The sequence below is a fragment of the Stegostoma tigrinum genome, chromosome 21 (genome assembly GCF_030684315.1).
Source record: "Stegostoma tigrinum isolate sSteTig4 chromosome 21, sSteTig4.hap1, whole genome shotgun sequence".
Classification (NCBI taxonomy): Eukaryota; Metazoa; Chordata; class Chondrichthyes; order Orectolobiformes; family Stegostomatidae; genus Stegostoma; species Stegostoma tigrinum.
In genome coordinates this window covers 2,987,841-3,015,112 of record NC_081374.1, presented here as the reverse complement: position 1 = coordinate 3,015,112, position 27,272 = coordinate 2,987,841, and the positions used below count along the sequence as shown (strand labels likewise).

At 52.1% G+C, this 27,272-nt stretch overlaps 2 protein-coding genes across 4 annotated transcripts; one reads left to right on the top strand and one right to left on the bottom strand.

Moving 5' to 3' along the window:
* Positions 1 to 485: 485 nt before the first annotated feature.
* On the bottom strand, positions 486 to 12,397 carry LOC125462856 (probable transmembrane reductase CYB561D1). 2 transcript variants are annotated; one of them, XM_059653301.1, is made up of 4 exons: positions 12,063 to 12,176; positions 11,323 to 11,418; positions 8,775 to 8,812; positions 486 to 1,855 (listed from the first exon to the last, which is right to left on the bottom strand). In XM_059653301.1, the coding sequence occupies exons 3-4, from the start codon at positions 8,784 to 8,786 to the stop codon at positions 1,352 to 1,354; spliced, it is 516 nt and encodes a 171-aa protein (XP_059509284.1). In that variant the 5' UTR covers positions 8,787 to 8,812; positions 11,323 to 11,418; positions 12,063 to 12,176; the 3' UTR covers positions 486 to 1,351. The 2 variants fall into 2 exon arrangements, with proteins under 2 accessions (XP_059509284.1, XP_048409250.1); XM_048553293.1 differs by lacking the exon at positions 11,323 to 11,418 and having other exon boundaries at positions 12,063 to 12,397.
* A 137-nt stretch (positions 12,398 to 12,534) lies between these two features.
* On the top strand, positions 12,535 to 22,352 carry LOC125462913 (uncharacterized). Of its 2 annotated transcripts, none has more exons than XM_059653218.1 (3): positions 12,535 to 12,599; positions 20,111 to 20,277; positions 21,345 to 22,352. In XM_059653218.1, exon 3 carries the CDS (start codon positions 21,355 to 21,357, stop codon positions 22,111 to 22,113), a length of 759 nt encoding a protein of 252 aa, XP_059509201.1. In that variant the 5' UTR covers positions 12,535 to 12,599; positions 20,111 to 20,277; positions 21,345 to 21,354; the 3' UTR covers positions 22,114 to 22,352. The 2 variants fall into 2 exon arrangements, with proteins under 2 accessions (XP_059509201.1, XP_059509200.1); XM_059653217.1 differs by having other exon boundaries at positions 21,328 to 22,352.
* Positions 22,353 to 27,272: the final 4,920 nt, after the last annotated feature.

The following is a 27,272-nucleotide window of genomic DNA, read 5'->3' as shown; positions in this document are numbered from 1 at the left end:
GCTCTCCAAACCATCGGTCTGTGTAATTTTAGCAACACACAGACGTTAAGCTCTGTAATTACAGGCTTGATGAATTCCAGCCAGCACGATTATTGCTCAGCTATTGACTCATTTAAATGTGGTACGAACTGCACATTCAACTTCGACAATCCAACCTGTAACTCACTTCCAGATTTTTGTTGCAGTACGGACAACGCCAATTATATTACAATCTGTAACTTACTCCTAAGAATCCATTCTTCTACATGAAAACCCCCTAAATCTCTTAATGAGATCAAATTTACTACTCTCGCCCTCTCCCTTTCTGGGCTGCAGCTGGAACTTACTTTAGATCATGGCCAATAACTCCTTCTGACAATCCAATTAATTCTAGTGTCTAAGTTTCATTTGGGTTGCTTGCAGCAATAAAGCCTGTGTTTTTTTCAAAATCCTGAAGTTTGTAAAGAAACCAAGCTACAAAAGAATAAAGTCCCACGCAGCACAACAAATGTGTATAACATTATTGGTTTGTCCCACAGTTACAAATCACAAACCTTATTCATTACGTAAAGAGGCAGAGAGACCTGAACAAAGTTCTGAGTGTAATTTAACAATTTGATTATTTCACAAGATGAACAAGATTAATTTTATCTGTAATAATGCTCTAGATGAGGTGAAAAGATTCAGAAACTACAGATTGCAACAACTTAAAGAATTAATTACTTTAGATGCAGCATTACTTATTTATCATGAGAACTATAGTTATAGCATTTCCATTTTCACTGTTAACAGTTATACAAATACATAAAAATAAATCCACATATGTTGCTGCACTTCATGATTTTAAATAATATTTGTTATATTTTGACAACCAGTGCAGTGCAGCAAAGAGGGACCCAGCCGGCCACAGTGTCCCTCTCCATCTGCCCAAGGTTTTGCAACTCATGATATATTATGTTCTAGGTAGAAAGAAACATCAAACACACAGTCACCCTCCAAATTCAGAGCAGCAATGCATGACTGGCAATACACAAAGGTGCTTGTTTACATTCATCTGATCCTTGACTTAAAATCAATTGCATCCATTAGCAATTTGACTTGCAATTATCAGAGCCAGTGAGCAGCAAGCAGGAAGAGAGCAATTAGCCAAAAGCAACATTTATTCCCAGTTGCAACTAAGCCAGGTGTGGAATCAATAGTTGATAGAAAATAGAGTACTAAAAGTTTTTAGAGCTTGTTTTGTTCAAATGAGAAAGTTATTTGCTCAGACCAGCCTGCCAACTTCACATCAGATTTTGGGTTCATTCTTATTTGGTATAATTGAAAGCTGTAGTCCACACTGCATGTGGCAATTACTATTAACAGTGGCACATTAAATCTCTATTTTCTTCTTGGAGAGGTAGCCATTGTTGATTTGATTCATGATGACGAGAGCTGGAATTATTGGTACAATCAAACAGAAGTACCACAAAACCCCATTAACCTGGGATTTGAACCAATCAGAGCACAGACCCAGTACCACTGTAGCTGTGGCCATCAGATACGTCACCAGGCCACATGTGGCGTGATAAAGCCGCAGCCGGGCCACGGAGTAGGTGTTAATTAACTGTGGAAACAGGAGGCAGAGTCCACACAGCAGCTGGCCACTGACTGCAATCACAGTCGCTAGCCCAAGGAAGCTGTGCCATGAGGTCAGGTGCAGGGATTCGGAGATATTCTTGCTGGAGACAATGAAGATAAGACCAACTGAGCCAAAGATGGTGGCAAAGACTTGCATCATCCAATGAATTCGTACCTTGGCTTTAATCGAACAAAAGAAGAAGGGTGAACTGTCCAGTGAGAAGGTCAGAATGGCCTCAGTCATACAAAAACATACCTGGAAAAACAAAACAGGCACATTCTCAATGAAATCAACTTCAACTCTACCCTGAAGTCAGGGTGCTATAGCATTAGACTGATGCTCCATTGCTGTAATTCTTATCCTTTCAGCATCACTGATCTTCAGCACTCCACTCCTGATGGCAGTTGAAAACATGGCAAAGATCTCTAAAATCCTATATTCACACCCTAAACCTCACTCTTAAAACTATATAAATTGGCCTCGCTTCTGGTTATCTAACCTAAAACTCAATCTGTCGAATCCTGTTCGATAACATTTTTGAGAAGTGTTTTGGGATGGGGCTTTGCAATGTTAAAGTACAATAAGTTCAAGCAGCTGTCATTAACATAGCAATTTAAAAAACAACAGCAAACACCCACATAGTGCAATTGTACTAAACAGCACCTCCAGCCTCTGGTGTTTTGGATAAATGGCTATTTGTCATGTGCTAGCCCATATAATGCTGTCAGTAGCTAATGTAAAGCAATATGATGGCTCAGTGGTCAGCACTGCTGCCTGACAGCACCAGGGACCCAGATTTGATTCCACCCTCAGGTGACTGTGTGGAGTTTGCACATTCTGTGTGGGTTTCCTCCAGGCGCTATGGTTTCCTCCCACGGTCCAAGGATGTGCAGGTTAGATGGACTAGCCGTGGGAAATGCAGGGTTACAGGATTGCAGTGGGGAGTGGGCCTGAATGGGATGCTCTTCAGAGGATCAGTATGCCCTCGATGGGTCAAGTGGGGGGATTCTATGAACTCATCTCCAGGCAATCATTGGTGGGACTGATCCCACCCTTAACCGATACCCACAAATTGGACATTTCTCACAGAAATCACTGATAGTTCCAAAACTGGATCAGACTGGCCTTAAATGATAATTGGACCTAGTGCTCTTTCAGTCTGCATGCACTTTGCCATAACCCAACAGGATCTCTCAGATCCTTGGTTATTTCTTATGTGCAGAAACAGTAAATGCTTTCCACGTGCCAACAACTACAGAGTGAGGAAGAGGATTTTAACACCTTAGTTTTCAAAGCAAACTTGCACACTGCTTACTACTGCAGCCTCTAATGACCTGAACGTGCAACACAAACTGAGCTTTTCATCATCCAATCTTACGAAATAAATTTTAAAACCCTAGTAATTAAGATTCCTTTCCCTTACTGATCTTAGTTTTTCCTTGCTCTTGTAGAGGCCATGAAGAAACCTGATTTCCCACTGTGCCACAGCTGTCATAGATGCTGCAAAGTGACAGAGTGGCCTGTGTTCTGAATTTACGTTCACTGTTAGTTCAATAGAGCACTGCCAGGGCTGGTGCCACAGCACCTGCTCAAGAGATTCACAATCCACAACTTTCCACGGTTATCACAATTGTGGCCACCTCCAAAAGACATGATTTCACACCTCCTTTCACAAACTGCAACCGGTGCGTGCTTCCCTTTGAAAGCAGGGAAGCACGCCAGCTCTTCGAAGAATGTTCTGTGCCTACACATCCCATCAATCTGACCCAGGGAAACAACTGACAACATAAACACAACTCTGCATTACGTGAAAGACCCAACTTCCACTATATCACAAATCCATGATTTACAGCTTTATCAAACCAGTATACATTTAGACTGTGCAATTCAATAAGCAGAAAATTGCTTGCTTGACCTCCAGATAGCCTGCTCTACTGAAGTCCATGCATATTTGTAGAGAGAAACATTTAGTGGTAGCTGGAAAACATGGCATAGAGTCACTGCCCCAAGAAACAAAAGCAAGATTTCCAGTATAGACAGTGCGTGAGTCATATCAGTTTGTACTTTCAGGGCACATCTTTCACACAAGTAGCTGTAGCTTGAAAAAGCATCCAAGGAAAACCAGTAAGGCTGATGTGAGAGTGATAATGGGAACTGCAGATGCTGGAGAATCCAAGATAACAAAGTGTGGAGCTACATGAACACAGCAGGCCGAGCAGCATCTCAGGAGCACAAAACCTGACGTTTCGGGCCTAGACACTTCATCAGAGAGGGGGATGGGGTGAGGGTTCTGGAATAAATAGGGAGAGAGGGGGAGGCGGACCAAAGATGGAGATAAAAGATGGTAGGTGGAGAGGAGAGTATAGGTGGGGAGGTAGGGAGGGGATAGGTCAGTCCAGGGAAGACGGACAGGTCAAGGAGGTGGGATGAGGATAGTAGGTAGGAGATGGAGGTGCGGCTTGGGTGGGAGGAAGGGATGGGTGAAAGAAAGAACAGGTTAGGGAGGCAGAGACAGATTGGACTGGTTTTGGGATGCAGTGGGTGGAGGGGAAGAGCTGGGCTGGTTGTGTGGTGCGGTGGGGGAAGGGGACGAACTGGGCTGGTTTTGGGATGCAGTGGGGGAAGGGGAGATTTTGAAGCTGGTGAAGTCCACATTGATACCATTGGGCTGCAGGGTTCCCAAGCGGAATATGAGTTACTGTTCCTGCAACCTTCGGGTGGCATCATTGTGGCACTGCAGGAGGCCCATGATGGACATGTCATCTAAAGAATGGGAGGGGGAGTGGAAATGGTTTGCGACCGGGAGGTGCAGTTGTTTATTGCGAACCGAGCGGAGGTGTTCTGCAAAGCGGTCCCCAAGCCTCCACTTGGTTTCCCCAATGTAGAGGGAGCCACACCAGGTACAATGGATGCAGTATACCACATTGGCAGATGTGCAGGTGAACCTCTGCTTAATATGGAAAATCATCTTGGGGCCTGGGATGGGGGTGAGGGAGGTGGTGTGAGGGCAAGTGTAGCATTTCCTGCGGTTGCAGGGGAAGGTGCCGAGTGTGGTGAGGTTGGAGGGCAGCGTGCAGCGGACAAGGGAGTCACGGAGAGAGTGGTCTCTCCGGAAGGCAGACAAGGGTGGGGATGGAAAAATGTCTTGGGTGGTGGTGTCGGATTATAGATGGCGGAAGTGTCGGAGGATGATGCGTTGTATCCAGAGGTTGGTGGGGTGGTGTGTGAGAACGAGGGGGATCCTCTTTGGGCGGTTGTGGCAGGGGCGGGGTGTGAGGGATGTGTTGCGGGAAATGCAGGAGACGTGGTCAAGGGCGTTCTCGACCACTGTGGGGGGCAAGTTGCAGTCTTTGAAGAACTTGGACATCTGGGATGTGCGGGAGTGGAATGCCTCATCGTGGGAGCAGATGCGGCGGAGGCGGAGGAATTGGGAATAGGGGATGGAATTTTTGCAGGAGGGTGGGTGGGAGGTGGCGTATTCTAGGTAGTTGTGGGAGTCGGTGGGCTTGAAATGGACATCAGTTACAAGCTGGTTGCCTGAGATGGAGACTGAGAGGTCCAGGAAGGTGAGGGATGTGCTGGAGATGGCCCAGGTGAACTGAAGGTTGGGGTGGAAGGTGTTGGTGAAGTGGATGAGCTGTGAGCTCCTCTGGGGAGCAAGAGGTGGTGCCGATACAGTCATCAATGTAACGGAGGAAGAGGTGGGGTTTGGGGCTGATGTGAGAGATGGCTTTTCTTTGGGGGAACATCAGCTCTACTAAATCTAGGATAACATTTGGCCAAAATGTTCTTTTGAAATTTGTGCTAAAATACAGCACTTGCATCCAATAAATGTAGCTCATGTGCATCAAGGAAATGTGTTAAAAGCACTTCACATACCAAATTAGACCGAGCAATGATAAGAACATCAGGAATAAAGGTGTACAGTTCCTCAAGCCTGTTCAATCCCATTTGATACAATCACAGCTGATCTCCTGCCTGTTCCTCATAACCCTTGATTCTCCAAGGCACCAAAAACCAATTCATTTCAGCCTTAAATATGAACAGATTATGAATAATGTGTGGGGATAATTCCAAAGATTAATTTGAGTGAAGAAATTTCTCATGTCAGTTCTAAACGGCTTATCCTAAGACGATGCCCCTGTGTTCCAAATTCCCCAGAAAGGAGCTACAACCCAAGTTGCAACTCAACCTTGTTGAGTCTAGTCAACATCTAATTTCAGTAACATTACTTCATTCTTTAAAGCACCAAAGAGTAGAGAACTAATTTACTAAGCTAACAAAGTGTGGAGCTGGATGAACACAGCAGGCCGATCAGCATCTCAGGAGCACAAAAGCTGTCGTTTCGGGCCTAGACCCTTCACCAGAGCAGATGATGAAGCATCTGCAGTTCCCATTATCACTGATATAATTTACTAAGCTCATCATCCAGACAACAATGCAGTAAACCTTTGCTGTGCTGCCTGCAATGCAAATGTATTCTTCCTTTGATATGGAGATCAAAGTTCCATGTTGTACCCTTAGCTGAGTTTCACCAAAACCCCACACAATTGTCTCGAGAGATAATGTGAACTGCAGATGCTGGAGAATCCAAGATAACAAAGTGTGAAGCTGGATGAACACAGCAGGCCAAGCAGCATCTTAGGAGCACAAAAGCTGACGTTTCGGGCCTAGACCCTTCATCAGAAAGGCCCGAAACGTCAGCTTTTGTGCTCCTGATGTGCTGCTTGGCCTGCTGTGTTCATCCAGCTTCACACTTTGTTACAAATGTCACAAGATCATTTTGTCCTTGTAATTCAATCCTCTTGCAGTAAAGAACAGAGAAATTGAGCCACAAATCCACCCATTTCTTTCCAATTCAAATTTACCAATTCCTGGCTTTCTCCCACGGTCTGAATTAAAGAAGGCTTTTTACACCGACTGCTGCTGTCACAGCTGTCAGTGGCATCACATTGTTCCCAATACCCTTTTGGCAAAAATTTTTAAATAGTCCATCTCTTGTGGTTCTGAACAAGGGACACCACCTGAAACATTAGCTCCGATCTCTCTCCACAGATGCTGCCAGACTTGCTATGATTTTCCAGCAATTTCTGTTTCTATTTCAAATTTCCAGCAAATGCTGTTCATAGAATTTCTACAGTGTGGAAGCAGGCTACTCAGCCCATCGAGTCCTCACCAACCCTCTGAAGAGTGGCCCACACAGCCCTGGCTATCCCTGTAGCCCTGCATTTCCCACGGCTAATCCACTTGACCTGTTATTTAGCATGACCATCGTGCTTCCCATTCTCAGGTTTTGCATCTCTTATAGGGTTGCATGTGCAGAATCAACAAATAAATTATATCATTTATATGATTTCTTTGATGCAGTGAAAATGATCCAAAGCTCTTCACAGGAACATTACCAAAACTATTTAGCATAGAGGCACAAATTAGGACCAGGTGACAAAAATTTTGGTCAAACAGGATAGTTTAACATCAAACATTTTTGACGTATGATGCTTCAATTATAAATTTATACCCACACTTGCCGTGAGAGTGTTAAATCCTACTACACTCAGTGGCAACGTCAGCACCTTGAGAGTTGAGGAGAATGTGAATGCACAATTATGAATGTGGACATTAAAACTGTAACAAGAACAGCTGGCACAAAGCATATGCAGACAGATGAATTTTTAAAAATCACTGTGGCAAAATTTTCTTTCACTAGATAGCTTGCTTTTTGGCCTCGCTCACTAGAAGACATATTGGACCATTGGACCGTAAGACCATAAGACATAGGAGTGGAAGTAAGGCCATTCAGCTCATCAAGTCCACTCCGCCATTTGAATCACGGCTGAAGGGCATTTCAACTCCACTTCCCTGCACTCTCCCCGTAGCCCTTGATTCCTTGTGAGATCAAGAATTTATCAATCTCTGCCTTTAAGGCATCTAACATCTCGGCCTCCACTGCACTCCATGGCAATGAATTCCACAAGCCCACCACACTCTGGCTGAAGAAATGTCGTCTCATTTCAGTTTTAAATTTACCCTCTCTAATTTAAGGCTGTGCCCACGGGTCCTAGTCTCCCCGCCTAATGGCAACAACTTCTTAGCCTCCACCCCTCTAAGACATACATTATCTTGTAAGTTTCTATTAGATCTCCCCTCAACCTTCTAAACTCTAATGAGTACAATCCCAGGATCCTTAGCCGTTCATCATACGTTAAACCTACCATTCCAGGGATCATCCGTGTGAATCTCCGCTGGACACGCTCCAGGGCTAGTATGTACTTCCTGAGATGTGGGACCCAAAATTGGATACAGTATTCTAAATGGGGCCTAACTAGAGCTTTATAAAGCCGCAGAAGCACATCGCTGCTTTTATATTCCAACCCTCTTGAGATAAACGACATTACATTCGCTTTCCTAATTACGGACTCTACCTGCAAGTTAACTTTGACAGACTCCTGGACCAACACGCCCCGATCCCTTTGTACTTCTGCTTTACGAATTTTCTCACCATTTAGGAAATAGTCCATGCCTGTATTCTTTTTTCTAAAGTGCAAAACCTCACATTTAGTCACATTGAATTTCATCAGCCATTTCCTGGACCACTCTCCTAAACCGTCTAAATCTTTCTGTAGCTTCCCCACCTCCTCAGTGCTACCTGCCTGACACCTATCTTCATATCATATTGCTTCAATAATGTTGCATTTTGCTCATGCAGTGTACGGGATTCGGTATTTGTTTTAAGAGTAATTCCACATCTCTTGGGGTTCACAAGCAGCAAGCCCCAAAGGTCTGCACTCTTGACCTTCAAACACATGTAACAGCGGTCTGTTTATACTCATTTTAAGGTCTGCCTAATTAGAATTGAATTCCTGATTTGGTTTGGAAAGGAAGTGCTGTCATTACCTCACTGGGGGATAGAGCAAAATTTAAACCAAACAGTAAGATCTTTGAAGTTATCAACTCAGACTGGAGACAGGATTGAAATTTCACAAGTGATCCAAAAACTCTGGGACACCAGTGTCTAGACCTCAATGACGCCCCTACAGACAGAAACTTAAGATCTGCTTACAGTGATGACTGCATGCAAAATAAATTCATAAATTAATCAGTAGATTCTCTTTTTTCAGTGCACTGGAATATTTGTGTTTCAAATTATCTGCAGACCACAAAGCGTAACACTTACAGCGAGTGTCATGCAAGCTGGGTGCCAAGAGAAACGACCTGGAAAAGAACAAATATTCAGATGGTGAACATTCACAAGTGCAGCTGAGACAATCCAGAATAATAATACAGTACATGTCGTAATAGGCACCATTTCAGCACCAGATGCTATTCTGTGATTCTCTATTCTTTCAGAATTTGTTGCCTAGTCCTAATTGCCTTTGAGCTGAAGATCTCACTCAGCCCATTTCCAGAGGGCAGTTAAGAGCAAACTACATTGCTGTGGAGTTGGGACACACATAGGGTCAGACTGGGTAAGGGCAGCAGATTACCTTTCCTAAGAGAAATAGATGAACCAGAAGGGTTTTTACAACAATAAATGGTAGTTTTACAGTCACCAGAGCTTCTAGCCGCTTTGGTGGAATTTGAGCCGGTGCATTAACTTGAGCCTCAATTATTGGCCAGCGACATTACCATAACACCACCAACTTAATCAAGTCAGTAGTCAGTACTGTACTGCTCTAGGCACAGTGACCAGCACCAGAAAGGAAGCTAGAAGCTGAGACTGAATCAGCTGACAGCAAACGTGTTCTCGTTATCTACCTCACGCCTGTGTAGCAAAAGTCTAGCTTTTGCAGACAGAAGAATGCACATACAAGACTCCATTATCTGGGAGTGCCACAAAAATGACTCATGGGATTTGGAAACACGACACTGAGAAGTGAGAACATGCTGTCAGTTTGTGAAGTATTACATTGGAAGAACATTTTAATTTGTATGTAACCCACACTGCAGCTAGTAGGGAAATGCGAAGCTTTATGCTCAGTCCTTTCCTTCTAAATCTTCACTCCCTCTACCACATCCCTTCTTCTCTATTCATGCCTTTTGCATATACCAATTCGAAGCAGGAGGGTTTCAGATTTCTGAGATTTTTGTTTTAATTCATGCAAGAATATGGACATAAGTAGGCACTGATACATATATTACTGACTTGTAATTGCCTGGGAGGTGGTTATGGTGTGCTGCCTTCTTGAGTGCTGCAATTTGTGTGGTGCAAGTACAGCCACAGATCAATTAGGAAGGGAGCTCCAGGACATTGTCCCAAATGGTGAAAGAACAGCGATATAGTTCTGAGTCAGCATGGACCCAAGCTTGGAGAGAAACCTGCAAATGGTATTCGTGTGCGTGTGGGGTGGGTGTCCCAGAGATTTTAAAATACCCAGTGGGAAATGAGGTCTTGTTCCTCTAGCCAAAATGACAAAGGGATATAGGAGGAAACTCAGACTCTGCTGTTGGAGTTACATCTAGCACAAAAGAAGGTGGTTGTGACTATTAAAGGATGAGGGTTAAAGAACAGCCATTTCAGCTCAAGAACATGCCTGCAGGAGTTCTTCAAAGACATGTCATTTCTTACATCAATGGTCAGAAATGTGGATGTTTACTGATGATTACATGATGTTTAACACTATTTGCAACATCTCAGATATGGAGCAAAATCCTGGAACTCCATTCCCGAACAGCATTGTACACATTCCTACACAATGTATTGCAGCAGCTCAGTACCACCTTAAGGTCAACTAGGGATGGGGAGCAAGTGCTGGCCCAACCAGTGAAGCACACATTCCATGAATGTACTAAACAAAACAAAAAGTAACTTGAATTGTAACTCGCACGGTGGCTCAGTGGGTTAGCACTGCTGCCTCAGAGCATCATCAACCGGGATTCAATTCCGACCACTGGCAAGTGTTTGTGTGGAGTTTGCACGTTTTCCCCGTGTCTGCATGGATTTTTCACGGTGCTCCAACTTCGTCCAACAGTCCAAAGAAGTGCAGGTTAGGATGGATTGGCCATGCTAAATTGCCCGTAGTGTTCAGGGATGTGCAGGTTAGATGGGCTAGCCATGAGAAATGCAGAGCTATAGGATAGGGTAGTGGGATGGTCTTTGGAGGGTTGGTGTGGACTTGTTGTGCAGAATGGCCTGTTTCCACAATGTGGGGATTCTATGATACTAATTAAACCTACTGGGCTAATAGAATGAAGGAATGGGGATCACTGGGTTGTTTTGCAGAAGCCAGCACTGATCAAATGACCTCTTTCTGTGTCAATTCCATAAATTAAAACATTCCAGCTGCTGATAATTGCAGATCACGTGTTCTGACTTGCCCAGTGTTAGTAGAGCAATATAAAAGTTGGGTACTGAACCAATTTTGAGAATAGGGCACACTTTTTAACCTAAACCGTAGTGGCACTCTGCATTTTTGCAGAGAATAAGGCAATGAGGCAGGTTTGAGTGGCAGGGAAAAACTTTTCTTTTTATTCATTCACAGGATGAGGGAGTCACTGGAGAGCTAGCATTTATTGTCCACACCTAATTGCCCATAGGGCAGTTAAGAGTCAACATTGCTGTAGGTCTGGAGACACGTGTAGGCCAGACCAGGTAAAAACAACAATTTCCTTCCATAAAGGACATTGATGGCCCAGATGGGTTTTTCTAACAATTAACAATAAATTCACAGTCATTATTAGAGTCTTAATTCCAGACATTTATTGAAGCAAATTCCAACATCTACCTTGGCAGGATTTGAACCCGGGTTCCCAGAATATTATCTGGGTCTCTGGAGTAACAGTCCAGTGATAATACCACTAGGCCATCGCCTCCCCATTACCTTGAAAAAGTCACAGAAACAGCAGAATATGATAGGGGTAATTAAGAGAAATCAAACAGATCAGCAACTCAAACTCCACTTTAAGGTTAAGGTGGCTGTAGCTATTAAAAAAAATGTTTCAAGACAAATGTGGGGCAATCAGACCTATGGTTACAGGCAGCTGGGGTGACTGGCACCAAGTGACTTACTCCTTGGCAAGCTTATACATGGTGAATAGTCTCCACTGCTATAATAATAATTGTGATCCTTAATTAAACACTACAGACACTGTTTTTACAAAGAGCCAGAATATTAGAAAGTAATACCAAATATTGATTAAAGATACTAGATACAGCAGTGAGAAGGGATTTAATCGCCAGCACATTTCCCAATCGTGTAAACCTACTATTTGACTGCCCCATCTCCACAGGCCACCCCCCACCAATATTATTTAACCTTTCACTACCTACCTACATGTCCCACCGAACCCATCTAATAACAATACCCAGCCCTTATTTCACATGACAGGCTCCCCCCGCCCTCTATCCACCCCATGGTTATCCCCCTCCCGACCCTTGGTACCACTGTCAACCCCCATTGCCCCTCCCCAGGAAGGGGATTTGGATTTACCCAGCCTCGCCCCTTCCCGGTGGGGTGGTACTCACTGGTCCCCAGCCGGCTCAGCATTCCCAAGTACATGCTCAGTCCGATCGCGCTGACATGCGCCGCCGCCACGGCCGCCTTCCTCAGGCAGGGCAGAAGGCCGCCAGGCCGCGAGCCGCTCGGCTCAACCCAGACACCCAGGGGCTCAGGGAGCCGCTGGGGACTCCGCATCGATGGGCCTGTCCCGTCCTCCTGGTCCCTGACCACCACCGCCAGCCCTCAAATCCCGCGAGCCCCGGTCATAGCCGGGCAGGCCTAAACATCCGGGGAGTGGGCGGGGGCAGGGCATGGACTGGGTTGGACCGGGTGCACTGGGCGGGGCAAAAGCATGGGCGGTCTGGGGGGGTGAGGCGGGGCGGGGCGCTTTGAGTGGGCGGCCGGGTTTGGGGCGGGGTTGACTAGGGGTCGGGGTCGGATTAACGGCACAATGTCTGCGCGCTAACCCCTGACGTCATCGCGTCGTGTCGATGGCGTCATGGATTTACGGAACTGCACATGCGCATTGACGAAGTGAGCAGTTCCACCCCGTGATTTAAAAAGTACGGTCAGCCCGTTCCTTCAGATTGTAAAGAATTTAAATCTAATTGTCGCCATCCGCCTCTAGACTTACGAAATAACCTCAACAATAATTATAATTGTGTTTGAAACATGAATTCTCTCGATACCACACAACAGTTTTTAAACATGTTTAGTACACTGGAGTTCGAGAGCTTCGACGAGTTTAGCTGCAGATTGGAGCTTTTCCAGCAGGTTCCCCACGCGCGGGGCAGAGTGGGATGGGGGGGATGAGGGTGACGGGGGAGATGGGGGCGGGATGGGGGAGATTGGGGGGGAGGGGGAGAGGAGGGGATGATGGGGGAGAGGAGGGGATGATGGGGAGGGGGGTGATGGGGGGGAGGGGGGGGGTGATGGGGGGGGCGATGGGGAGGGAGGAGATGGGGGGGAGGGAGGAGATGGGGGGGGGAGGGAGGGAGGAGATGGGGGGGAGGGAGGAGATGGGGGGGAGGGGAGGGAGGAGATGGGGGGGGGAGGGGAGGGGAGGGAGGAGATGGGGGGGAGGGGAGGGAGGAGATGGGGGAGGGGGGGGAGGGGAGGGAGGAGATGGGGGGGAGGGGGGGGGAGGGGAGGGAGGAGATGGGGGGGAGGGGGGGGGAGGGGAGGGAGGAGATGGGGGGGAGGGGGGGGGAGGGGAGGGAGGAGATGGGGGGGAGGGGGGGGGAGGGGAGGGAGGAGATGGGGGGGAGGGGGGGGGAGGGGAGGGAGGAGATGGGGGGGGGAGGGGAGGGAGGAGATGGGGGGGAGGGGGGGGAGGGGAGGGGGAGGGGGGGGAGGGGGAGGGGGGGAGGGGGGGGAGGGGGAGGGGGAGAGGGAGGGGGAGGGGGGGGGGAGGGGAGGGGGGGGGAGGGGAGGGAGGGGAGGGGGGGGAGGGGGGGGAGAGGGGGGGAGGGGAGGGGAGGGAGGGGAGGGGAGGGGAGGGGGGGGGAGAGGGAGGGAGGGGGGAGGGGAGGGGGAGGAGATGGGGGGGGAGGGGAGGAGATGGAGGGGAGGGAGGAGATGGGGGGGAGGGGAGGGAGGAGATGTGGGGGGAGGAGAGGGGGGGGAGGGGGGGAGGAGATGGGGGGGGAGGGGGGGAGGAGATGGGGGGGGAGGGGGGGAGGAGAGGGGGGGGAGGGAGGGAGGGAGGAGATGGGGGGGAGGGAGGGAGGAGATGGGGGGGGAGGGGAGGGGAGGGAGGAGATGTGGGGGGAGGAGATGGGGGGGGAGGGAGGGAGGAGATGGGGCGGGAGGGGAGGGAGGAGATGGGGGGGAGGGAGGGAGGAGATGGGGGGGGAGGGGAGGGGAGGGAGGAGATGGGGGGGGAAGGAGGAGATGGGGGGGGAGGGGAGGGAGGAGATGGGGGGGAGGGGAGGGAGGAGATGGGGGGGAGGGGAGGGGAGGGAGGAGATGGGGGGGAGGGGAGAGAGGAGATGGGGGGGGAGGGAGGGAGGGAGGGAGGAGATGGGGAGGGAGGGAGGAGATGGGGGGGGAGGGGAGGGAGGTGATGGGGGGGGAGGGGAGGGGAGGGAGGAGATGGGGGGGAGGGAGGGAGGAGATGGGGCGGGAGGGGAGGGGAGGGAGGAGATGGGGGGGGAGGGGAGGGGAGGGAGGAGATGGAGGGGAGGGAGGAGATGGGGGGGGAGGGGAGGGAGGAGATGGGGGGAGAGGGGAGGGGAGGGAGGAGATGGAGGGGAGGGGAGGGAGGAGATGGAGGGGAGGGGAGGGAGGAGATGGGGGGGGAGGGGAGGGAGGAGATGGGGGGGAGGGGAGGGAGGAGATGGAGGGGAGGGAGGAGATGGGGGGAGGGGAGGGAGGAGATGGGGGGGAGGGGAGAGAGGAGATGGGGGAGGGAGGGAGGGAGGGAGGAGATGGGGAGGGAGGGAGGAGATGGGGGGGAGGGGAGGGAGGAGATGGGGGGGGGAGGGGAGGGGAGGGAGGTGATGGGGGGGGAGGGGAGGGGAGGGGAGGGAGGAGATGGGGGGGAGGGAGGGAGGAGATGGGGCGGGAGGGGAGGGGAGGGAGGAGATGGGGGGGGAGGGGAGGGAGGAGATGGGGGGGGAGGGGAGGGGAGGGAGGAGATGGGGCGGGGGGGGAGGGGAGGGAGGAGATGGAGGGGAGGGGAGGGAGGAGATGGAGGGGAGGGGAGGGAGGAGATGGGGGGGGAGGGGAGGGAGGAGATGGGGGGGAGGGGAGGGAGGAGATGGAGGGGAGGGAGGAGATGGGGGGGAGGGGAGGGAGGAGATGGGGGGGAGGGGTGGGGAGGGAGGAGATGGGGGGGAGGGGAGGGAGGAGATGCGGGGGGAGGGGAGGGAGGAGATGGGGGGGAGGGGAGGGGAGGGAGGAGATGGGGGGGGAGGGGTGGGGAGGGAGGAGATGGGGGGGGAGGGGAGGGAGGAGATGGGGGGGGAGGGGAGGGAGGAGATGGGGGGGGAGGGGAGGGAGGAGATGGGCGGGAGGGGGGAGATGGGGGAGGGGAGGGGGAGATGGGGGGAGGGGAGGGGGGAGGGAGGGGAGGGAGGGGAGGGGGGAGATGGGGGAGGGAGGAGGGGAGGGGGGAGATGGGGGGAGGGGGGAGGGGAGGGAGGAGATGGGGGGAGGGAGGATATGGGGGGGGAGGGGAGGAGATGGGAGGGGGGGAGATGGGGGGAGGGGGGAGGGGAGGGAGGAGATGGGGGGAGGGAGGATATGGGGGGGGAGGGGAGGAGATGGGGGAGGGGAGGGGAGGAGATGGGGGAGGGGAGGGAGGAGATGGGGGGAGATTGGGGAGGGGAGGGGGGAGATGAGGGGAAGGGGGGGAGGAGGGGGAGGGGAGGGGAGGGGAAGGGGGTGATGGTGGAGGGGGGGGAGATGGGGGGGGAGGGAGGAGATGGGGGGGAGATGGGGGAGGGGAGGGAGGAGTGGGGGAGGGGAGGGAGGAGATGGGGGAGGGGAGGGAGGAGATGGGGGAGGGGGGAGATGGGGGAGGAGGGGAGGAGATGGGGGGAGGGGGGAGATGGGGAGGAGGGGGGGAGATGGGAGGGGGAGGGGGGAGGGAGGAGATTGGGGGGGGGAGGGGGGAGATTGGGGAGGGGAGGGAGGAGATGGGGGGAGGGGGGAGATTGGGGAGGGGAGGGAGGAGATGGGGGGAGGGGGGGAGATTGGGGAGGGGAGGGAGGAGATGGGGGGAAGGGGGGGTGGGGAGATGAGGGGAAGGGGGGTGATGGTGGAGGGGGGGAGGGGGGGAAGGGGGGTGATGGGGGAGGGGGGGGAAGGGGGGTGATGGGGGAGGGGGGGGAAGGGGGGTGATGGGGGAGGCGGGGGAAGGGGGGTGATGGGGGAGGGGGGGGAAGGGGGGTGATGGGGGAAGGGGGGTGATGGGGGAGGGGGGGAAGGGGGGTGATGGGGAAGGGGAGTGATGGGGTGGAGGGGGGGGAAGGGGGGTGATGGGGGAGGGGGGGAAGGGGGGTGATGGGGGAGGGGGGTGATGGGGGTGGGGGGGAAGGGGGGTGATGGGGAAGGGGAGTGATGGGTGGAGGGGGGAAGGGGGGTGATGGGGAAGGGGGGTGATGGGGAAGGGGGGTGATGGGGTAGGCGGGGGAACGGGGGTGATGGGGGAGGGGGGGAAGGGGGGTGATGGGGGAGGGGGGGAAGGGGGGTGATGGGGGAGGGGGGTGATGGGGGAGGAAGGGGGTGATGGGGGAGGGGGGGAGGAAGGGGGTGATGGGGGAGGGGGGGAGGAAGGTGGTGATGGGCGAGGGGGGGGAAGGGGGGTGATGGGGGAGGGGAGGGGGGGAGATGAGGGGAAGGGGGGTGATGGGGAACGGGGGGGGGAGGGGGGATGATGGGGTGGAGGGGGGAGGGAGATGGGGGAGGGGAGGGGGGATGATGGGGTGGAGGGGGGAGGGTGATGGGGGGGAGATGGGGGAGGGGAGGGGGGATGATGGGGGAGGGGAGGGGGGAGGGGAGGGGGGATGATGGGGGGGAGATGGGGGAGGGGAGGGGGGATGATGGGGTGGATGGGGGAGGGGGGGGAGTGATGGGGGAGGGGGGGGTGATGGGGGAGGGGAGGGGGGGTGATGGGGGAGGGGAGGGGGGGTGATGGGGGAAGGGAGGGGGAGGTGATGGGGGCGGGGCGGGGGGAGGGGGGTGATGGCGGGGAGGGGGGGTGATGGGGGAGAGGGAGGGGGTGATGGGGGGGAAGGGGAGGGGAGGGGGGTGATGGGGAGGGGAGGGGGGGTGATGGGGGAGGGGAGGGGGGGAGATGGAGGGGAGGGGGGTGATGGGGGAGGGGAGGGGGGGTGATGGGGGAGGGGAGGGGGGGAGATGGAGGGGAGGGGGGTGATGGGGGAGGGGAGGGGGGGAGATGGAGGGGAGGGGGGTGATGGGGGCGGGGAGGGGGGTGATGGGGGCGGGGAGGGGGGGTGATGGGGGGGAGGGGAGGGGGGTGATGGGGGAGGGGAGGGGGGTGATGGGGGGAGATGGGGGGGAGGGGGGGTGATGGGGGGGAGGGGAGGGGAGGGTGATGGAGGGGAGGGGGGGAGATGGGAGGAGGGGTGGTGATGGTGGGGAGGGGGGTGATGGGGGGAGATGGGAGGGGGGGTGATGGGGGAGGGGAAGGGGGGAGATAGGGGGGTGATGGGGGAGGGGGGGTGATGGGGGCGGGGAGGGGGGTGATGGGGAGGGGAGGGTGATCGGGGGGAGGGGAGGGGGGTGATGGGGAGGGGAGGGTGATGGGGGGGAGGGGAGGGGGGTGATGGCGGGGAGGGGAGGGGGGAGGGGGGCTGATGGGGGGGAGGGGGGGTGATGGGGGGAGGGGAGGGGGGGTGATGGGGGGAGATGGGATGGGGGGGGAGATGGGGATGGGGGTTTGGGGGGAGATGGACATGGGGGATGGGAGAGATGGGGACGGGGATGGGGAGGAGAGATGGGGATGGGGGGGAGATGGGGATGGGGGGGAGATGGAGATGGGGGGAGATTGGGATGGGGGGAGATGGGGACGGGGGGATGGGGGGGAGATGGGGGATGGGGGGAGATTGGGATGGGGGAGATGGGGATGGGGGGGAGATGGGGACTGGGGATGGGGGGGAGATTGGGATGGGGGATTGGGGGAGATGGGGAGATTGGGGGGAGATTGGGTTGGGGGAGATGGGGATGGGGGATTGGGGGGAGATTGGGATGGGGGATTGGGGGAGATGGGGATGGGGATGGGGGGGAGATGGGGATGGGGGATGGGGGGGAGATGGGGATGGGGATGGGGGATGGGGGGGAGATGGGGATGGGGGATGGGGGGGAGATGGGGATGGGGGATGGGGGGGAGATGGGGATGGGGGTTGGGGAGGATGGGGGATTGGGGGATGATGGGGGATGGGGGGGGAGATGGGGATGGGGGGGAGATGGGGATGGGGCATGGGGAGGAGATGGGGATGGGGGATGGGGAGGAGATGGGGGATGGGGAGGAGATGGGGATGGGGGAGATTGGGATGGGGATTGGGGATGGGGGGAGATGGGGGTGGGGGATGGGGGGAGATGGGGGTGGGGGATGTGGGGAGATGGGGGATGGGGGGGATGGGGAATGGGGGAGATGGGATGGGGGAGATGGGGATGGGGGATGGGGGGGAGATGGGGGGGTGGGGATGGGGGATTGGGGGGAGATATGGGGATGGCGGGGAGATGGGGGCGGGGGCGTGGGGGAGAGGGGCGCGTGGGGGGGGGAGGGGGGCGTGTGGGTGGGAGAGGGGCGCGTGGGGGGGCGAGGAGGGAGAGGGGCACGTGGTCGGGGAGAGGAGCGTGTGGTGTGGGAGAGGGGGTTGGGTGGGAAAGGGGCGCGTGATGGGGAGAGGGGCGCGTGCGGGGGAGAGGTGGGGTGGGGAGAGGGGGCGTGTGGCGGGCGAGGGGGTGGGTGGGGGAGGGGGGAGAGGGGTGTGTGGAGGGGGGGCGGGGTGCGCGTGGTGGGGAGAGGGAGGTGGGTGGGAGAGGGGCGCGTGGGGGGGAAAGGGGCGCGTGTGGGGGGGAAGGGGCGCATGTGGGGGGGAAAGGGGCGCGTGGGGGGGGAGAGGGGCGCGTGGCGGGGGAGAGGGGGGTGGGTGGGAGAGGGGCGCGTCGGAGGAGAGGGGGGGCGGGCAAGGGGTTGGGGAGAGGGGGCGTGGGGAGTGCGAGGGGGTGGGGAGAGGGGGCGTGGGGCGGGCGAGGGAGTGGGGAGATGGGGCGTGGGAGGGTGGGGAGTGGAGGGGAGAAGGGGTGGGGGAGAGAGGGGGCGGGGGGTGGGGCGCGGTGGAGGGAGAGGAGGCGGGGGTGGGTCGGGGGAGAGGAGGGGGCGGGGTGGGTGGGAGGGAGAGGTGGGGGCAGTGGATCGGGGGAGATGAGGGGGCGGGGGTGGGGCGGGGGAGGGAGGGGGCGGGGAAAGGGGGCAGGGGTGGGGGGGAGAGGGGGAGTGTGGGTGGGGGGGGGGCGGCGGGGGAGAGGGGGTTGGTGGGGGTGGGTGGGCAGGGGAGGGGGGGCGGGTGAGAGGGGGGCGGGGTGTGTGGGTAGGGAGGGGGGGGTGGCGGGGGTGCGGGGGAGACGGTGGGGTGGGGGGCGGTCCGGGGAGAGGTGGCGGGGGTGCGGGGGAGACTGTGGGGTGGGGGGCGGTCCAGGGAGAGGGGGCGGGGGTGGGTGGGGTGGGGGCGGGGGAGAGAGGGGAGGGGGGTGGGGGTGAGAGGGGAGGGGACGGGGACAGGGGGATGGGAGAGGGTGTAGGGGGATGGAAGAGGGGGGTGGGAGATGGGGGGGTAGGGTGGATGGGGTGTGGAAATGGGAGAGGGTGTAGGGTGTGGGGGAGGGGAGGCGAGACGGTGTAGGGGAGGGGAGGGAAGGGGGTGGTGTTTAGGTGGGATGGGTTGCGGGGGGGAGAGAGAGAGAGAGAGAGAGAGGTGTAGGATGGGGGAGAGGGACAGATAGGAGTGGGGGAGAAAGGGAAAGGGGAGGTTAGAGGGAGTTAAGGTGGGAGAGGGACTGAGGTAAGAGAGAGACCTGGGGCTGGCATCGAGGAGAGGTGTGAGGGATAATGGGGTGGGAGAGCGACAGTGGAAGGAGAGAAGAAAAGAAAATGAGGGAGAGACGATGAGGGATGGTATGTGGGGACAGGTGCAGAAGAGATGAGAGAAATGGTGGGAGAGAGAAGAGGGGAAGGAGGAAGAGAAAAGACGTATGTGGGGTAGGATCCAAGGGGAGAGGAGTTAGGAGAGAAGAGTCGGGGGTTGGGTGAGTTGGGGCTTAGGGGAGGAGAAGGCATCACAGTGGAATCAAAGGGAAGTGCAGGCTTGGAGGGAGTGCCAGTGACAGAAATGGCAAAGGGCAGTGAGACGTATAAGATGCTAAGAGATATGGGAAAAGGACAATGGTGGTGGGGAGCGCAGCATGATGAATAGTGATGAGGACGGGCAAGGGTAAAGGGACATAGTGAGAGAAATGGCATGTTCTTTACATGTGAAGTATTTTTTTTTGTTTTACAGTCTCAAGAATTTGGTTTCACGATTATTTATTCTTGCGCTTACAGGCTACAGGGAGCATCTTCAAAAAGTCTAGGACCCATACGGTCAAGAAGGCAAACGAGACACGTACAGTGCCAATTCCCAGTCATTTCAAATACACCTCAGTGAATCTGCAGTGTGTTCACTATGGACAGCCACGCATCCGATCTACTGGGGTGAGACCCAAACAGAGGTAATTGCTTATTTTGCCATACTTTGAATGAAAGTGAGATTTTCAACATAGATCTTGTTCTGCATTCAGACCCCCTGGTGAAAGTCACAGCTGTCTGACCAAGATCACTGGTGGGTCTGGCAGGAGAGCTGACACTGCTTCCTTTCTGGACAGGTGGACATAGCACCTGAAGTACCATCCTTGCTGAATTCGCAGTCCTCAACATCTTGACTTGGACAAGTGCAAATTCAGCATGTGAGTGGCTGTTTAACCTAGTTTCAGGTCATTGCTATTCTATTCCTAGGTGGATCATGTGCTGATTTTTGATTGAGCAGTGGAACAGTTTGGGAAATTTGTCTGCAGTTACGGGGTTTGGCTTTTGAGATTCCCTGGCCAAGTCCGGTCCTGCCCTGCTTGCTGCTTGCTTCCCATTCCCACTCGCTTTGTCACTCCTGTCCTGCTCACTGTAACACCTGCAGTTTCGCTTAGCTTCTTCTGCCAATGGTGAAATGTAATTATTTGGGAAAGTGCCTGAGATGTTACTGAAAGGAGATGAGGCTGAAGTGGGTGGAATGTCGTTGGTCAGGGTATTGCTATGGGAATGTAGCAGAGATTACTGGTCTCTATCATTCACTCTTTTCCACGAACATTAATAGGTGTTCTCTACCATTCCCAAACAATGCAAAATGCAAGGTTTTCATGTTTTCCCTATTTCTGGCAATTTTTATGAACACAGTTACTGTTGATTTGCTGTTTTGTACATGTGAGAAACAGAGACTGGCTGCTGCTGATGTACAGAATCTGGGATGGGAAGAGGAAGATAATCAGTGAAGGGCCATCCTCAGCTACACATTCCAATAGTTTATTGACTCAGCACAGATGGGTGGAACGAGAAACTTGATGGGTGAGATTCATTGGTCATGAAAGCAGGAGCCTTGAAGTATAGTGACTTGGTGAGGGGAGCAGACCCTTTTTAGTTGTTGGTACGGGCAGCAAATACATGCTGAGAGTGGAGTTGATAGGGATTAATGCCTGTTAATTTGGGCATTTAATGTCGTTTAATCTTCTCAGGTTTCTCTGGTCTCCAGGTATCTTGCAATGGGTTGTGAGGCCTGCATCACAATTCATTTTGACCCAAACAAGAGCCGGTTGTGTGTCACTGCCTACCATCTCGTACACTCTGGCCACATCTTGGATCCAGAACTTTTACGGCATCTTGGCCTGTCTTTGGAACGATTGGCTCCTGACTATCGCCAGTGCAGAACACAGCAACCCATAGCAGGTGGTCTATCAGTTGTAGAGCAGCAGCTCTTCTCTCTCACCACTGACGAGAAACACAGTTTACTGATCACCAGATGGAAACAGCTGTCGCATGCCATGTTGCGGAGTGGCACAAAGCGTTTCCGTAGACAACTGGACTGGCTGGATCGGCAAATTCAACGTTGGCAGCAAGGGATGGAAGAGGATATAGATATTGATGAGAATTATGGGCCCAATGATGTGCCACTCAATCGGCAAGATGCACCTCGAGAAATTGTGGAGCACTCGTATGCCCGTCTGCATCTATCCCCAGCTGTCCCTCAGGGAGGGACAGTTACCTCAGGCATCAGCAAAAGAAGCATTGCCACACAAACGTACACCTCCACATGGAGTCCCACCCATGAGACAACTGTTCAGACACTGCTGAGGCTTCATGATTTTCGCTTACCATCAATTAAGCAGCAAAGACGACCAAAGGGATCATGTGCTGAGGAAACATTCAGTAGGAAGAGGCAGCATACCAAAAGAAAACCAAAGGGAACATGTATTGACAGTGTTAATGTCATCATCCCTGCTCTGTCCACTGAGCCAGGGTAGCATCAAGGACAGTAAGCATGTCAAACCAGCAGAGACTATGAGGAAATCCCTGACCAGTTGCAAGGAAGACGCCTCTGCAGCACCTCACCAGTCACAAAGAATAATGCCCTGGCTACGATAAGGATGATGCAGCCCCCAACTGCCATGAGTACATTCGCCTTGCCACCAGGAACTGCCCTCTTTTACCACCAGGAAGATGTTGGCTTAAGGAGGACACCAGCCCAGCCCATCAGAAAGATGCCAGGCAAGTCAAATCAGCTATGATCTTATTGAATGGCAGAGCAGGCTCGAATGGCCTAATCTTGTTTGTATGATAGTGCCCGGCAATTAATACCTTAAACAAAAGAGAATCCACCCAGATCCACTTCATATGCATTGGTGATGTATTGGTTTGTATCTTCCCCACTGTCAACATTCGGGGTAGGGAGTTTACCATAGATCAAAACCGGAACTGGACCAGCTGCATTATACTGTGGCTGAAAGAGCACGGCACAGACTGGGATCTAATTCTGATCTAAGTTACTAACCTCCTGTCGCCCCAAAGCCTGGCCACCATATATGAAACGCAAGTGTCTCACTCCTAGACATTCATAGCATGTAAGGATCTTCAACCCATTACCTCCATCAACAGAGATATAACTAAACCATTGCCATTTGCAGACAACCACCACCCTTTGGGAAAAGTTATTTCTGCTCCGTTCCTCTCTTAGCCTTCTGACTCTTAAACCTTTGGCCAGTTTGTTGTCCAATCTACTTAAGAGAAAAGTGTCTTCCCCTAGTTATGCACTTCACAATTTTCTACAACTCCGCCAGCATCCCTCTAAACCTTCACGCAGCATCAAGCCCTGAGAAACCTCCCCCAGTACTCGCCTATTTTCTGCCCTTAACCAGATTCAGTATTTATCACAGGTTACTAGATTCTAGCTATAGATAATCAGTTAAACTCTACAAAATAAACCTCTAAACCCTTCACAAATTCCCCCTTTCACGAACTCACAGATAAATTTAAACAGGGAAATGAAACCCATGGCCCAAGAGAATACTGGGAAAGCAATTCTGTAGTCTTTATTCACAGAATCTGCTTGGTTCTTGCTGATCCTCAATTTTCCTTTTTCTGAATGCTTCCAGTTGTTTGCAAGAGAGCCAGGGTAGCTGGTAGACTAACGAAAGGTCTATGACTTCCCCAATTCAAAGTGACTACTTGCAGCATCTGTTGAAAGAAAGATGAGCTGATTTTCTTGGGATTAAAATAACTTACTGCAGAGAACTGAGAGAGGTTTTAGCTGTTGCAGATTTGATGGTTTTTCTTTTGGTCTGGCCTAGTTTTTTTTTCAGTCTTGCTCATGACCCAAGCAGTTCAGATAACTGACAACCTTGTTAACAGGCAGAAGACCTTTGATCAAAGTCCATACACCAATCAGCTTCACTTGCAAAAATAACCCCTCAACTACAAACTGTCTGTATGTTGCTGGATCCGTACAGTTAGTGTCCTTATGCTTTACCATATCTATCCTAAAACTTACTGCAGTATGGTCACTTTCTTTAACAAGCTATCCTACTATTACAGCTTCCACTTGCTTGAGTTGTACATGTCATCCCTCTGTTTAAGAAAAGAGGCTTCAGATGTGTGATTCTGACTGTGCAGGGTCCTATGGCATAAAATAGCATGTTTCCTCCTGTAATTTTTACTTCTAAAATCTTAACTTGAAATATTATCCGATCATTTACCAGGGACGTAAGAGAAAAGTAGAACACAATTGCCTGTTCTTCTGTGATGTCTGATACATTCAGCATTCCTCCATTTCACAGGAAAAGTTCCGAGATGGTGGTAGAGTAGCACTCCTGAGCCAGAGCTTGTCCACTCCATCTGTTTCTTTTTTCTCTCCCTTACTTTTCCTCTTTTAACCTCCTGCTTTTGGGTGGCATCGGCAATGCCTGGGTGGACTCGGGCTCCCGGTCTCAGCATAGACTTGACTCCCACATGGACTTGAGCTCCCAGTTCCAGGTGAAGCCCAGCACAGTCTAGGTTGGAAGGATCCGGCATTCTGAACTCTTATTTATGGATTTATTGCTAGACTTTCTTATTTCTTTGTCTTTTCCCCCCCCCCCCCAAGAATCTGTCCCTAGGTACCTCAGTACTTAAGACAGCACTGCAAGTGGTGACGTGTAAACATTTCACCCTATTCATGTGACTACATGTGACAAAAGAACTAAATCTAAATCTAATTTGCCACTGTGGCAGCAGTATGTAATAATATATGATGCACTCCAGTGACTGGGCAAGACTCCTTGAACAGCACCCTCTTAAAAACATGACCTACAAGACAGCAGACATAGCAGTGCACCACCATCTGTAAGTTCTCCTCAAAGCCAAATGGCATCTTTACATGCCACCCAGGTTGCTAGTGCTGTTAAGAAGGCTTATGGTGTGTTAGGTTTTATTGCTAGATAACAAAGTGTGCAGCGGATGAACACAGCAGGCCAAGCAGCATCTCAGGAGCACAAAAGCTGACGTTTCGAAGGGTCTAGGCCCGAAACATCAGCTTTTGTGCTCCTGAGATGCTGCTTGGCCTGCTGTGTTCATCCAGCTGCACACTTTGTTATCTTGGATTCTCCAGCATCTGCAGTTCCCATTTTCACTAGGTTTTATTGCTAGAGGGATTGAGTTCCGGAGCCGTGATGTCATGCTGCAACTGTACAAAACGCTAGTGCGGCCTCATTTGGAATATTGCGTGCAGTTCTGGTTGCCCCATTACAGGAAGGATGTGGAAGCATTGGAAAAGATGCAGAGGAGATTTACCAGGATGTTGCCTGGTCTGGAGCGCAGGCCCTATGAAGAAAGGCTGAGGGACTTGGGTCTGTTCGCATTGGAGAGAAGGAGGCTAAGAGGGGATTTAATAGAAACATACAAGATGATCGGAGAGTAGATAGGGTGGACAGCGAGAATCTTTTTCCGAGGATGATGATTTCAGCTTGTACAAGGGGGCATAGCTACAAATTGAGGGGTGATAGATTTAAGACAGATGTCAGAGGTAGGTTCTTCAGAGAGTGGTAAGGGCGTGGAACGCCCTGCCTGCCAATGTAGTTAACTCAGCCACATTAGGGGCATTTAAACAGTCCTTGGATAAGCATATGGATAATGATGGGATAGTGTAGGGGGAGGGGCTTAGATTAGTTCACAGGTCAGCACAACATCGAGGGCCAAAGGGCCTGTTCTGTGCTGTATTGTTCTATGTTCTACGAAAGTATATCACACTGATACTTCACTGTTATAGTGAGTTGTAGGAACAATATTCCTTAAGAGCAGTTACTTGGATTGGAGCAGTTGAACAAAGTAGCTCACTACCATCTTAAGGACTATTATGGACAGACAAATAATGCTCTCATTGGGCGAGGAGCAGAGAGGTGCGGCAGAATTGCTGGGGGGTGGGGGTTTGAGTGCAGGAAGCAGTGGCAGAATGGAAGAGGGGCAGGGAGGAATTCCAGGTTTGTGGGCGACTGGTGAATGTGTTACCGCAGCACACAGACACAGTCGACTGGTTGGTCTAATAGCTCACTGTCCCACTGTTCAGGACCAATCTGGTGTTGATTGTGACATGGTCATTGGCAAAGGATGTACAGGCACCACTTGCTAAGCTTTTTCTGGTGCACACAAACCTGCTGCTGCTGACCTGCCGTTGAACTGACAGACAGATGCTAAATATCGTTGAGTGCAACTTAGTGTAAGTGTGGCATGGGGATATGCAGACAGCGGCAAACTTGTTGCCAGTTTGACTGTTTGTAAACTGAAGGGAGAATTACATCTCCAAACGAAATCTTATTGTACCCCTCGAAGTGAAATTCTTGGCAAGTATTAAGTAAGAGTAACAGAAATCCTGTCATCTTAAAGTTTGGTTGATTATTTTGTAAGTATGCACTTAATATAGCTTGTTCAGAGTTTCAGAATCTGATGCAACATAGCAGTATATAATGAGGGCAGAATGAGCTTTAAGAGTTGGAGGGCCTCCTCTACCTCCTGTGAAGCTCTGCATGTTCTAGATCTCCAATTGGAGCTATTCATATGCACACCTCTTCCCTACACTTTTCGTGTGTATACTTCACATTAGTCTCAATCTTCTTTAGAAAAGCATGTAAGTTTGTGTGCAATCCTAAAGGGGAGAATCAGTGATTTATGCATGATTGACTTTTTTTGTCTGTTGTGCTCCATCTGCACATTTCCAGGGCAGCCAACAGTTGGACTGGACCTCATCACAGAAGGATCCATTAGGAAGTCTGGTTCGTGCACCAAACTGGGACAAGGCCTCTGTCTTTACCTACCTACTTGTCAGTTGCTGTGTTTGCAGAGTGTTGATGTATTGAACAGGAGGTACGTCTGAGCTTCTCTTCACAAATTGTTTTACCTTCGGAGATAGTGCTAGGTTGTCATAGCATATTGATATTGGGCATCCTCAGGACTGGAAAAAATTGTTTATTTCAAGAATCCATTGTTCTCCGGACAAACACTCTTTAGCTGCAAATTTGCACACTGGAATACTCTGTTTGCCCAAGATACATTCTTAGCCAAAAGTTTACTCAGTGCACGTGCATAGCTATTTGACAAGACATCTGTGGGTGTCAGAGTACGTGCAGTATGAGTAACTGAGATGTAACAGCAGGGGAAGAGGCCTCTTGAAGCATCATATGTCTCAATTTTCTTCACATTTTGTAGCCCTTGGACTGTAGCCTTGTATGTTACGTCATTTCGAGAGTTGTGAGAGCATGGAATGCGTTGCCAGCAGCAGTTGTGGAAGCAAGGTCATTGGGGTCATTTAAGAGACTGCTGGACATGCATATGGTCACAGAAATTTGAGGGTGCATCCATGAGGATCAATGGTCGGCACAACATTGTTGGCTGAAGGGCCTGTTCTGTGCTGTACTGTTCTATGTTCTATGTTCTATTTCACGTATTAAATGTTGAGGTATTGATTAAGCCTCCATTCGACCTTCTTATCTCTGAGGAAAACAGCCCCGTGTAGCTAGTCTATATGTGCAAATTTCTGCAAACATTTCCATCAGTGCTATTCATAGGTGAACTGTTTTCCAGTGTGACGCAGTCTTTTCCTGCAATTTGTTTCTTATGCAAGATAACCTGCTTGTCTTTTTTCCATGCAGAGACATAA